The 13,020-nt window shown below is 43.9% G+C and overlaps 2 protein-coding genes across 2 annotated transcripts; both read right to left on the bottom strand.

Annotated features, from left to right (window-relative positions):
• Positions 1-549: 549 nt before the first annotated feature.
• LOC127759910 (uncharacterized) lies at positions 550-2,091 on the bottom strand. Its single transcript, XM_052284125.1, has 2 exons — positions 1,825-2,091; positions 550-1,611 (listed from the first exon to the last, which is right to left on the bottom strand). Exons 1-2 carry the CDS (start codon positions 2,089-2,091, stop codon positions 550-552), a joined length of 1,329 nt encoding a protein of 442 aa, XP_052140085.1.
• Positions 2,092-5,019: 2,928 nt separating this feature from the next.
• LOC127759904 (uncharacterized) lies at positions 5,020-10,845 on the bottom strand. The gene is made up of 7 exons (XM_052284121.1): positions 10,156-10,845; positions 8,325-8,566; positions 7,794-8,037; positions 6,122-6,532; positions 5,828-6,034; positions 5,382-5,623; positions 5,020-5,302 (listed from the first exon to the last, which is right to left on the bottom strand). The coding sequence occupies exons 1-7, from the start codon at positions 10,633-10,635 to the stop codon at positions 5,050-5,052; spliced, it is 2,079 nt and encodes a 692-aa protein (XP_052140081.1). The 5' UTR covers positions 10,636-10,845; the 3' UTR covers positions 5,020-5,049.
• Positions 10,846-13,020: the final 2,175 nt, after the last annotated feature.

Genomic DNA, 13,020 nt, shown 5'->3' with positions numbered 1-13,020 from the left:
TTATTAAATATAAATATAGTATGTTGTAACGTAGTTACATTGTAACTTGTATGTAAGTACAATATAACTTAGTTACATATAAATTACTTATAGTTACATGCAAGTTCAAATGTAATTACACTATAATTATACTATATTTATATCTAATAAATTTTTAGAAGTAAATTTTGTAGATAAATGGATACTAGTCATATGTAAACGGCTTTTCTCAGCTATGGTTAATATACATGTACTACCTCTGTGCATAATAATTGTATTTTTAGGATTTGAATTTGTCCCAAAATAATTGTCAGAATAGAATACTAATGGGTATCATTAATCATTTCACATTCAATTTTTTTTCTATTTTACCCTCAACTATCCTTCTATTCTTATCTACTACTATACACCATTTAATAAGGGGCACCACAGTTTTTTTCTCAAATCTTACTATATGCTAAATAAATTAGAATTGTAATTTATATGGGACGAAGGTAGTAGTGTAGTACATAACAAAATGTAACAACTAACAATCCATTCCCAAATTTGGGTTAGCCAATTACGAATTTATTAGGATTCATTCATCCACCGGGCCTCGCGCTTCTTCTTGTTCCATTCTTGGTCCAAAGTGGCGCGCTGCCTCCTCTTCTCAAGTCGCTTGCCGCCCGATGCCGCCGCCACGACCACGACGTGCCGATCTCTGTCCATCTCGCACGTTCTTACGTAGCTGCAGTAGGGTGGTATGGGAGATTGCCACACCAGCACGTCGAAGCGCACCGCGTCAACGCTGGGCACCACGCGGCCGGTGAGCAGGTCCTGCATCGTCACCGTCGGAAGCCGCTCGCCGCCGCCACCCGCCGGCGTCGGCGTCGGCATCTTGCGCCTGTCGTAGAACAGGCAGTGGGGAGCGTCCATGGACGGCCTGCATATGTACAAGTCCTCCTTCTCCCCGTAGCGCTCGCGGCGGCCGCCATGGGCGGCATCGCTGAGCAGGCGCAGGTTGGCGGACTCGCCGAGCACCCGCGCGAGGCGGCGCCACGAGTGCAAGGCCATGTCGGCGCGCAGCAACGCGGCGAGCGTGTTCAGGGCGGTGAACACCGCGAAGTCGCGGTTCCTCTCGAAGAGCTTGGCGGCGATGGCGACCATCTCGGCCGGGAGGTACTCCGGGTCGGCGGCGCCGAACGCGAGGGCGCGGAAGAAGTACCAGAGCTCGGGCCGCCGCAGCCTGTCGATTGCGACCGGCCGTGGCGCCGTCCCCAGTCGCGCCGCGTGCTCCGCCGTCCTGCAGATGACGATCACTTTGCTGTCCCGGCGAACCGACGCGCAGAGCCTCCTCCATGGCTCCTCGTCGACGTCGCCGACGAGGTCGACCACGACCAGGCACCTTGAGCTAGGATCGATGCCAAATCTCCGGTACTCATCCTCGTCGCCGGCCGCCGTCAGATCATCACTGCTGAGACGGTGTATCTTGGCGAAGTGTTGCCTCACCCGCTCGTCGATGCAAACGTGTTCGACCAGCGTCCGCTTCCCGACCTCCCGACCGCCGACAACGGGGAGGACGCCCGGGTTCGGGTCACCGGCCGACGAGCAGGCTGGCCGCAGCAGGAAGTCGACGACCTGCTCCTTCTCCACCTGCCGGCCAAACATGCACCGCTCCATGAACAGGTAGGCGTCATACGGGTGCCGGGTCAGGCGAGGGCAGCCGGCCAGGAGCACGACGAGCTCCTTGGCGCCGCCCAGCGCGGCCTCTAGGCTCTCCACGACCGTGGCGACGTCGCCGTCACCGCCCAAGCTGAGCAGCAGCGGCTGGCACCGGCGGCGACGACGACGACGGCGGCAGCTCGCCGCGGCGGCGGCCCGTATCATCAGCGCGTCGAGCGCGTACGCGGACTGGCACATCTCCCACCTCAGCTGCCTGAGCTGCCGCAGCACGGCCAGGCTGGTGACCTGCCGCCCCTCGGCCTCCTCCAGGATGACGCGCGCTCGCAGCAACGCTCGCTGCAGCCTGGCGCCATCGGCGGCGGCGGCGGCCGGCTGCTGATACTTTCTGATGAGGAAGGAGATGAGCCGGCCGATGAGGTCGCTGGCCACCGCCGAGAGGAGCACGTCCATCGAGTCCGCTCTCTATCTACGGTGACCACGACACGACGTGATCGAACACGAAGACAAATTTGTTTCTCTTATTATTTCTGTATGTACGTGCGAATACAATTAAGTGAATATATTTTGAAAAGAAAACGCGCATTTGTTTACTGTTCTAACGCTTGTTATTATTGCATTTCCTGTTCAGAATCCCCCAAATGATGAACTCCGTTAGATCGATCGAAGATCCAGCGCTAGCAAGAACAAAAGGTGTGAGGGAGAAGGATGGCGAGGACTCATCATCAACTATGATGACAGCAACGACAACAATAACCATAATATAACTCCATCCCATAATATAAGACGCGTACGCATTTCAAGATTCAACATTTAAAACATTTGACCAACACTTAGTATAATATGAAATGAATTTTATTTGTTAAAAATTACATCATTAGATTGAGATTTAAATTTACTTTCATATGATTATAATTTTGTTACTATAAATCTTATAGTATATGAGAAATTATAAGCTAAAAATTAGTTTTGAAGACGGTGCCAACTTTAACCGCGCCTTAGATTATGGGATAGAGGGAGTAACTTCTTTGACGAGCTCTGAAATCCAGTAACATTTCACCGGATTAGCTTTTTGCGTTGGCGGTTGTAGGAAGGAGGTGGCGGGTGGTGAAGGTGAGTTTAGTGGGGTGCTCAGAGCGGTGGAGGACCAACAGTAGCGGTGGCATCGCTAGAGCCATGGAGATGGAAGAGGGTGATCAGAAGGGTCGGTGGCTAGTGCAGAAAAGACCATGTAATTAGAAGGTAGAGGTGGTGGCGGCTACAATAAGCTCTGTTGCGAGTACCAAACATCAAGAAGACAATATGACAGTAGTAGCTCCGATCGATGGAGCGGTGGAGACGGGGGAGGAGGAGGAAGGAAGGAGGGAGGGGAAGGGTCAGCTAAGCTAGTGGAGGTGGAGATGGGTGTGGTACAACTTGTTAAGGAGAGTGTGACGGCGGTAGCGTGAATCAGGAGCTGAGAGAGTTGGTAATTAGGGCTATAGATGCAACATGGATCTTGAAACAATCACAATCATTAAAAAAAGTGACTTGAATTTTTGTTAACTGCTGAATAAATAGCCCTTAAAATTTTATTTTCATATTTCATATGAAGTATATTCTACCCGGTATGCTTATTGCACTATTGCCTTTTATCTATGAAGAGAAAAAAATAAGACTCCCAGCGATGAATTAGTCACGCCTAGGCAGAGAAAAAAAGAAGAAACATATTTGGTTGTTTAATTGTCAAACTTTGCCACGGCAAACATACGGCTTTCCACATGCCACAGTACTTCGGCATTTCTTCTTGTGTATCAATTTCTTTGCAGAACCGCCTAAGGTGTATTATTGGTAAACATGAAATGCAGACCAAAAGATTATGCTCATCCATAAGGGAAGGGTAATATCGCTCAACCAGTCAATTATAGATGTGACCATGAGTATTAGTTTTTAATATTTTTATTTCCTACAAAGCATGGTTAATTAAGCCTTAAACTGCGTTATAAGATACATCCTGTCAAGAAATAAATATATATATTTTTTGTGAGGAAGAAATAAAAATATATGTTGGATAGGTAATGTGCAAGAAGGAAGACATGAAGGAATAAAACAAGAATATTATTATTATTATTATTATTATTATTATTATTATTATTATTATATTCCTTATAAACATTCGTATATGGATAGCGCAAGCATTATACAACTACATTCATAATATATAGAGGTGACTTTAGAATGTCGTAAAGACTGGACAAATTATAGTCTTGTGGATGCCCTGATATATGGTTCTCCTACATGTTACATTAAATCAGCAAATAAGTATCACACCTTTTTTTTTTTTTTTGCCTTTTGAAGGTTTGACCGGCCCATGTGGTTTGGCTTTCGAAAGTTTAACCGCCACATGTGGTTTGACATTTGAAGGTACCCAGGAATTCAGGCGAAGAAAATTCCATTCTAACTTTCTAAGACTGTAGACAACAATTAAGAATGCATCCTGCCAGTGGGAAAAAAAAGACTTATTATCCCCCAAACTATTATTTTCGTCCAAAACTAGCTATATATGATACTAAATCAAATGCTCACACCCCTAAACTATTGGAAAAACGACCCTCCGCTATCAAGTGATATGATTGTGCCTTTCATCAGTGTAAAATCGGATAGAACACAATGTTACACTAAGGGTGAAAATGGTTAGTGAAATTTCTAATCAATCCTCATTTCCGATTTTTAACCGGTCGAGTAATATGGAAATGGTTACCAACGAAAACGAAAGTAGAAATGATAAAATATATGGAAATGGAATGAAAATGATTTTGCTACATATAGAGTGTTTCTGACTTTTACCGCATCCTTACAGTAATTACCATTTTTATATTATGGTAATTACCATATTTCTAAGTATGCTAGTATTGATGGTCTGTTTTTTTATTTGACCCATAGTTTAGAGGCGATTCAACTTTTCAAACAAATCCATAACTCGAGTACAAGGTTATAATTTACATAGCGTACCTTCAATTTATTTTGTCATTATATAGTTATGCAAAGTTAAGTGTGCGATTTTACACTTTAGTGTTTCCAATATTTATTATCGGCTTTCGATGGGTACCGACATGTTTCCGTCAGTATAGTTGGTTTCAGGTTTTCTGATATTTTCAATATCGTTTTCGTTTCTAGATTTACCATTTTCGATTCCGTTTTGAAAAAAAAAATTATGGTCATGAAAATGGTTGAGACGTTTTCCGACTGTTTTCATCGCTACGTTACACCATGGGCCTGTCGTTGTCTAAAGAAGTATCACGATTCAAAGAATTCACACAAATTTTACTGTAATAAAAGTGGCCATGATATTTTATTTGGAGATTTTTAGTACCGTGGAATTCATGTCTGTAGTCGACATACAGACATGTACTAGACTCCACCAGATTTCGTTTACATCAGAAACTTGCTAAAGAACTCACAGATGTGTTCAGAAACCTCATCAGGCTTCTCCTGGTTGATGAAGTGGCCAACTCCCTCCAGGACAACCACATCCTCCAGATTCGGCACATTGGCTTTGAATCCACCCTTGTGAATGTAATCCTTCACACCTGGTGTGTTGTATGTGAGATCCAGGTCACCGACGATGAATTTTGTCGGAACATTTATCAGAGCCCCAGTCCATGGTGCAGTCAGCTCCCAATCCCTGCAAGAACAATACATTTGGCTGACGATGAACGGCATGAACGAAGCAGTGAACGGGAAACCATGAGAGTGAGACATACAGGTCAATGCATCTGTAGTAGTTGAATCCTCCTGTGAACCCTGTCTTGCCGAATTTGTCAGCGTAGTAGGAAATGTCTTCCTCTGATAGCCATGGAGGGCAAGTACCATCTGAATCAATTGCATCAAAGAATGTCTTGTCCTGGGGTAGAATAATAGTTGCCGGTTTGCGCATTCCAAACACCATTTTAAACAGATGGTTTAAATCGAGTCGAGCAAATTCAGCTTCAGCCACTCCGGGTTTCTGCATATGCATCAAAATTCCTATAAGCGTAATCGTTTCCAACAAAAACATCAATAGCTGATGCTTCAGAATTCAGATCACTGCAGGCAGTGGTGGCCACAAGGATTTGAATTATGAATTTATGATTCAAATCCAAAATTTGAATTGACCGTCCAAATTTGAATTTCGACAGGTAACTGCACGCGTTCTTTCTGCCTTGCTCACCTGGAAGCGGCACACGTAGTGATCGTCCCCGCAGAGAACCCTGACGGCCTGGAGCACGCTCATCCGGGGATGCCTCGGCTGGTACTCCACGCTGAGGCTGACATGCGCCGTCACCAGGTCCGGCCGGAGCAGGCACAGCTGCCACGCCACGACGGCGCCCCAGTCGTGCCCCGCGACGAACACCTTGAGAGCACCAACCAAATCACCCTCGAGCAATCAAACAAACAATGGGGACTGATGCTGCTAATGCTACTAACTGCTAATAAGGATGGTAAACCGTAAACGTAAACCAACCTGGGGCCGGCCGAGATCGGCGATGAGGGCGACGAGGTCGCCGACGAGGTGGAGGACGGTGTAGGAGTCCCTGCCCTGCGGCGCGTCGGAGTCGCCGTAGCCGCGGAGGTCGGGCGCCACGGCGCGGAACCCCCGCGCGGCGAGCGCGCGCATCTGGTGGCGCCACGAGTACCAGAGCTCCGGGAAGCCGTGCACGAGCAGCGCCACGGGCCCGCCCTCCGGTCCCGACTCCGCCACGTGCAGCCGCACCCCGCTCGCCACCTCCACCTCGCGGTGCCGCACCGCCGCCGCCGCCATCTCGTAGAGGGCTCCTCCTCGATCGATCGATCGATCGGCGCGCGCCGCGGCGAGCGTTTGAAAATCCAGCCCGTCCTCTGCCTGCTCTGCCTTTGTAGCCGCGCGCGCCGGCCGCTCGGCATCGGTGTGTCAGCCAGTTTGGGGGAGGCATCTGGTTGTACGGGGCGAAACCGGCCAGAGGCAGAGCCCCGTCATGGTTTCCGCCGGCGCGACCGGCCGGTGGCTTGGGGTTCGGCATCTCCGCCGGGATTCTCCGTTTGCCGGCGCTGGCGCTCGGTTTCCTCCCGTGTAGGTGGTGCTCGACGTGGCCCCAGTATACAGCCAGGAATCGCTTAGGAGAGAATGGGACCACATGTCAGTGACAGTTTCTGCCGAGAATCCCATCCCAGATTGTGCTTCTAGTGCTTTTTACTCGCTCGTTAAAAAAAGACCAACTTTTAATTACTCCCTCCGTTTCTAAATATTTGATGCCGTTGATTTTTTTTAAATATGTTTGACCATTTGTCTTATTCAAAAAATTTAAGTAATTATTAATTCTTTTCCTGTCATTTGATTCATTGTTAAATATACTTATATGTATACATATAGTTTTATATATTTCACAAAAAGTTTTTGAATAAGACGAACGGTCAAACATATGCTAAAAAGTCAATGGCGTCAAATATTTAGAAACAGAGGGAGTATAAATCTGAGCATAGCTTTAAATTTATAGATTTTAGAAAAGTCAGAAGTTAATTTTTTTCTGGAACGGAGAGTATAGTTCTAAGTGGAAAAAATATCAGCTCTTTAGAATAAACAATGCAACCAAAATAATTTGTGAGTAAAATTTTTATATATTATCTATATAATTAACGATTAATAATCAATACTACGATGGAAAAAAAACCTAAAATCAACTCCAAAATTACATTCTGAAAATTTAAATTTTGACTATAGTTAATAAGCTAAGAGGTAAATGAGAAGGTCAGCGTATGGAACCCTGGTGATGTCTTACGTTTATTATTCTGTGCTATATTTCACATGAAATAATACATTAATAGTTTTAAATGGACATAACACAATTCAATTTGAGTTGAAATTAATCCCAGCAAATTCAGGATTCCTTCAAATTTTCTGGAATATTTAGCTTCCCCAACGAAAAAAAAAAAACTTATAACATCACATAGCTTTATAGGAGCCTAGGAGAGCCATTCTTCAATCTTCATCGCCTTTAGTCCACAATCCAAACTGGTTATGACACACTATCGGCCATGTGAACAGAAACTGCTTGATTTTGAAATTCACAATATATTTGGAAGATATCAGTACTGGCATAATGGTTCTAGTTTTTACAGTACAATTAGCAAGCAGGCTCCAAGAGATTTTGCACATATCAGAACTTGCTAAAGAACCCGCAAATATGGTCGGAGACCTCATCAGGCTTCTCCTGGTTGATGAAATGGGCAACACCCTCCATGACAACCACATCTTCGAGATTTGGCACACATGCCTTTAGACCACCCTTGTGGATGTGATCTTTTACACCTGGAATGTTGTACGTAAGGTCCTGATCTCCAACGATGAATTTTGTCGGAACTTTTATTGGAACTCCAGTCCATGGTGCAGTCAGCTCCCAGTTCCTGCATGAACAGAAAACTACTGAGGGTGACATCATAAATGACTAAAATAGCTCAGGTAAAAGCCTTCTTTCATTTTAAATTCTTGAAGACACCGGCACCAATGGAAATGTAGTTCAGCCATATATATCAAATTTACTGTTGTTTGAAAAGAACATGTTTCAGTGGAGTTAGAGCCAGCATTTCGAATGACTTTCCCTGTACAATGCTAAACAATATCATGTTGCTTTCCTCACTTAACAGCAATGAAGGATGAATAAAACAATGAACTGTATAACCAAGAGACGTACAAGTCTATGCATCTGTAGTAGTTCAATCCTCCAGTAAATCCAGTCTTCTCAAATTTCTCGGCATAGTAGGAAATGTCTTCTTCTGACAGCCATGCAGGGCAAGTACCATCTGAATCAATTGAGTCAAATAAAGTCTTGCCTGGGGGTATAATCAGAGGTGCTGCCTTGCGCATTCCATAGAATTTCTTCAAGAGACACTTTATATCACTTCTACCAAATTCAGCTTCGGCCACTCCAGGTTTCTGCACACATAATTCGGTAATTTGTAAGCATAATTATTTCCAACAAACAAAATATAAAACGATGTTAGGATGACAGATTGTTATCAAGGATAAACAGCTGATTAAAACTCCAGATACCCTTTCCCTCTGAATAAACAGTATGGACTGCTGTATTCAATATCCAAAAGGGTAAAGAGAATGTCAAGATAAGGCTATTAATATCTGAGACAGGAGTCATCAATGTTCTTCAAGATCGACTATACTCTCATGCTTCTGAATAAACTATTTATAGCTCCACATAAAAAAAGAATAGTTATAGCTCTCCAAGCAGGAGTTACTGTTATGTTAAGCTCGGCATAATATTGGAATTTAGAGCTACCAAGCATATTACCCAATAGGATCATGAGAAGAACATAGTTCAAAGGATGGCCAGTCTTCAGAGAACAACATGGTTACTTCGAAGCAATAATTCTTTGGACCCTTAAGAACCCAGTAACTTGGCAATGCAATAGGGATACATTCCGATTTCCCTACCTAGGATGTTGAGGTCATTCAACATTCGTTGTAATTAACTAATCTATTCGTTGTAATTATTTCAATTGAGCAAAGAAATCAAATCTAACCCTTCTGAAGTCTCAATAGTCAAGAACACCTACAACTACAAGTAATGGGGTTTTTTTTTGGAAATACTCAAAAGGATTGCTCACCTTTGTATTAAGAGGAATAAAATTTACAGGAATGACCAAACAAAGATGAGAGGGAGGGGGCGGGGAGAAAAGGAAGGGAAAAAAAAAGAAGGAAATGGAAAACAAGGACTTGAGCCTACTCTCATGCAGTCATGCTCACAACGTGACGACCTAGCAACCAAGAATGCTACTACCTCCGTTTCAAGTTATAAGACTTTCTAGCATTGCCCACATTCATATATATGTTAATGAATCTTGGCACATATATATGTCTAGATTTATTAACATATATATGAATGTGGGCAATGCCAGAAAGTCTTATAACCTGAAATAGAGGAAGTATCTAGGAAGCGCGGGCGACGAGGGATGAGCAAGCTGCCAGAGGGCGTCCTCTTGCGCCATAGCTGCAACAACGTCAGCCAGGACTGTGTGCAATTGTTGAAAACGCGGCTGTTCTTCTCCTTCCAAATGGACCAAGCGCCAAGGGTCACGACTGTGTCGAACCCGCGACAGCACTCCCTCTGAACCTTGAGCAGACTGGAGCAGAGCCGCTCGTGGAAGGCCGCTGCTCCAGAAGGGAAGCATTGGGGGAAGGCCGCTGCAGACAGCAATGTAGTGGTCATCCCCGGAAGGCCGCTGCGCACAAGCGTCACCGACAAACACTCGCCTAACTGTCCTAACAAAGATTGTAAAATCGTTCCAGCAGACAGCAGCTGTTCACCACTTTTAAGTTGCGTGGAACAACAACCATCAATGTTGCTAGGACAGAAGAACATAGCTTCATAATTGCTCTGATTTTTCTACTACGAGTACTAACTTGCAACCCAACCCATCAATCTTAATTGCTAGGGGACCTCAATAATTTCATTGTTCTGCCTGCGTCGTACAAAAATTCAGAAAAGGGATTAAATGGTTGCTGTTCACCTGGAAGAAGCAGATGTAGTGGCCGTCCCCGCACACGGCCCTGAGGGTTTGTACGGGGCTCCTCGTGGGGTTCCGCGGGTGGTACTCGACGCTGAGGGCGACGAACGCCGTGACGAGGTCGGGGCGGAGCAGGCACAGTTGCCACGCCACGGCGGCGCCCCAGTCGTGCGCCGCCACGAACACCCGGGGCTGGCCGACGTCGGCGATGAGCGCGACGAGGTCGCCCACGAGGTGGAGCACGGTGTAGGAGTCCCGGCCCGGCGGGGCGTCGGAGTCGCCGTAGCCGCGGAGGTCGGGCGCCACGGCGCGGAACCCCCGCGCGGCGAGGGCGCGCATCTGGTGGCGCCACGAGTACCAGAGCTCCGGGAAGCCGTGGACGAGCAGCACGGCGGGCCCGTCCTCCGGGCCCGCCTCCGCCACGTGCAGGCGCACCCCGCTCGCCACCTCCACCGTCCGGTGCCTCACCTCCGCCGCCGCCATGTCGCGCGCTCGCTACCACGGCGGTGGTTGGGCACCTCACCTGGCCGAGTAGTAGACGACTAGTAGGAGAGTAGAGGAGTAGCGGGGAGCTTTGCGTTCCGAGGATTTGGGCGGTGTGGGTCGCATGACTCGCGCGATGCTCGGCTCGGTGTGGGTCGCATGAACGACTCGCGCTCTGCTGCCGCTTGCTTGGTTGCTTTGCTCAATGCTCGAGAGAATATCGGGTGCTACCGTGCTACCAACGTCAAAAAATACATCCAAAAAGTTGCAAAAAAATGTAAAAAAAAATTCAGAGATGTGTAGCTCTAAGACATGTAGCATCACACAAAAAAATCAGTTTAAAATATGATGTAGGAGAAAAATAATAATAAATTTGTGCTCCAACAGTGTTCAAGCATGTCACTTTACCAATCAACTGTGATTTATCTTTTTTTCCCTACCTACATCGTATTTTAATTTGATTTTTTATATTTTTTAATATTTTTCATACCTACACATCTCCGAATTTTTTCATATTTCTTTTGCAACTTTTTGGATGTATTTTTTAACATTGATAGTACAGTAGCACTTGATATTCTTCTCTCCTCAAGGCTCGTAGACCCAAAAGTCAGAAACTCCTGGACATATATATCGTTTTGGGAAGGGGTGAGGGTGGTACGAAAATTTTCCGACCATGCCGATAACTTTCTGTAAACTAATATCATAATAATATTTTTATCGACTATTATTGTTTCTAAAAAATAGTTTTTCTCAATTCTGTTACATTGAAGTTAATACTAGATAGTTAAATTCAAAACTATGAAATTTTCCGACTGTTTTCATAGAAATAATAAAATAATGATATTGTTTCCGACCATTTTTATCCCAGTTTGGATATTCTTACGATCTTTGAGATATAGTTCTAATCACGCATTTATACCTTTTCATAATTACGTAACTACAAGATTGCCTCATTCAGTTTTACGCGGAGCTATATAATGCATGTGGAGTTAGACTTAATATACAACTCTAATTTTTTATATTCATACCATTATATGTAGGGGTATATTTGATTTTATATACCACACTTAGCTTCTGTTTTTCTATTAGGTCTGGATTTGCTTAAATTTTATATACAACTCACAGCTTCTATTTCTATTTATTTAATTATGTTTTGTATACAATTATATCAATCAATATGTATCATTGTAGTTTGGACTTACCATAATTTAATTCTTAAGATCTTTTTTTTTCTTTTTATTTGATTAATGTGATAATTTCTAGCCTTCAGAATTAATGCGTTGCTTACTTTCAAAGCTATTTTTAATAATATACTACTTTCGTTCTCATATTATATGTCACTTCTATAGAAAAATATATTAGCATTTCCAATATGAAACAAACACATTATCAAAATATATTCAATGTTATATTTAATGAAACTAATTCGATCTATAACAACGTTTGATTAGAAAAAATTAAAGTAAGTTATAATATGAATCGGAGGAAGTAATAGATAGATAGTGTTACGAAACTGATCTCCCGAAAAAATCGGATTTGTAGTGACCGTGAGGTCGGCGCCGTGATCATGATGGTCATAGTACCCTCCTGCCTCCTCCTTTTATTCTTCACTATCCTTAGGGATGAAGTAGGCTTATACAAAATGTATAAATATACATGTATGTATTCTTATAGCACTCTATTCTATCATGGGTATAAATACAGTAGAGGGGTTGAGGGAAAAGTTAACCTGTAACAGAGAGAAGACAGCAATAAAAGTTTATAGCCCCTCCACTTTTGTGTTCCGTGTATTCGTGTGTGTGTTTGTGTTCTATTGTTGACAACGTGAACAATGTAGATAGATACGGTAATATCATGGTATTGGAAAAGGTGCTTTTTACCACAAGAAATCCATACCTTCGGTTATTGTATATTTAATCCAAATATTTCTATCAAAGTAGCAGCTTTCAAGACAACAACATGCAACTGTACCCGACCTCCTCATTGCAACGTGTTACACGGTGATATTGTTCCGGTGTGGTCGCTGTCGCGCCGAGATCCCGCAGTACTACCTCCGTCCCAAAATAAGTGCAGCCATGAGAATCCGTGTCTAACGTTTGACCATCCGTCTTATTTGAAAAATTTATGAGAAAATTAAAATAAATTAGTCACATACAAAGTACTATTCATGTTTTATCATCTAATAACAATAAAAATATTAATCATAAAAAAATTACAAATAAGATGAACGGTTAAACGTGACACAAGAACAGTGCAAAACTGCACTTATTTTAGGACGGAGGGAGTACGAGTGTACTACAGACCAGGGTTCGACATTTGGGACTGAAATTAATTTGGGAGATTTCGGTCATTTCTAACCCCTTCAATACGATATTATTTCGGCCA

The sequence above is a fragment of the Oryza glaberrima genome, chromosome 1 (genome assembly GCF_000147395.1).
Source record: "Oryza glaberrima chromosome 1, OglaRS2, whole genome shotgun sequence".
Taxonomy (NCBI): Eukaryota; Viridiplantae; Streptophyta; class Magnoliopsida; order Poales; family Poaceae; genus Oryza; species Oryza glaberrima.
The sequence above is the reverse complement of the archived record's forward strand: the minus strand, read 5'-3'. Positions and strand labels throughout refer to the sequence as shown.

What these genes read in the sequence shown, in the direction of transcription:
- LOC127759910 (XM_052284125.1), bottom strand. Translation starts at nt 2,091, where the DNA reads ATGGACGTGCTCCTCTCGGCGGTGGCCAGCGACCTCATCGGCCGGCTC. An exon ending in TGATACGGGCCGCCGCCGCG is followed by an intron (nt 1,612 to 1,824) that starts GCGAGCTGCCGC and finishes TTTGGCCGGCAG; the next exon opens with GTGGAGAAGGAGCAGGTCGT.
- LOC127759904 (XM_052284121.1), bottom strand. Translation starts at nt 10,635, where the DNA reads ATGGCGGCGGCGGAGGTGAGGCACCGGACGGTGGAGGTGGCGAGCGGG. An exon ending in ACTACATCTGCTTCTTCCAG is followed by an intron (nt 8,567 to 10,155) that starts GTGAACAGCAAC and finishes TTATGTGTGCAG; the next exon opens with AAACCTGGAGTGGCCGAAGC. An exon ending in TACTACAGATGCATAGACTT is followed by an intron (nt 8,038 to 8,324) that starts GTACGTCTCTTG and finishes CTGTTCATGCAG; the next exon opens with GAACTGGGAGCTGACTGCAC.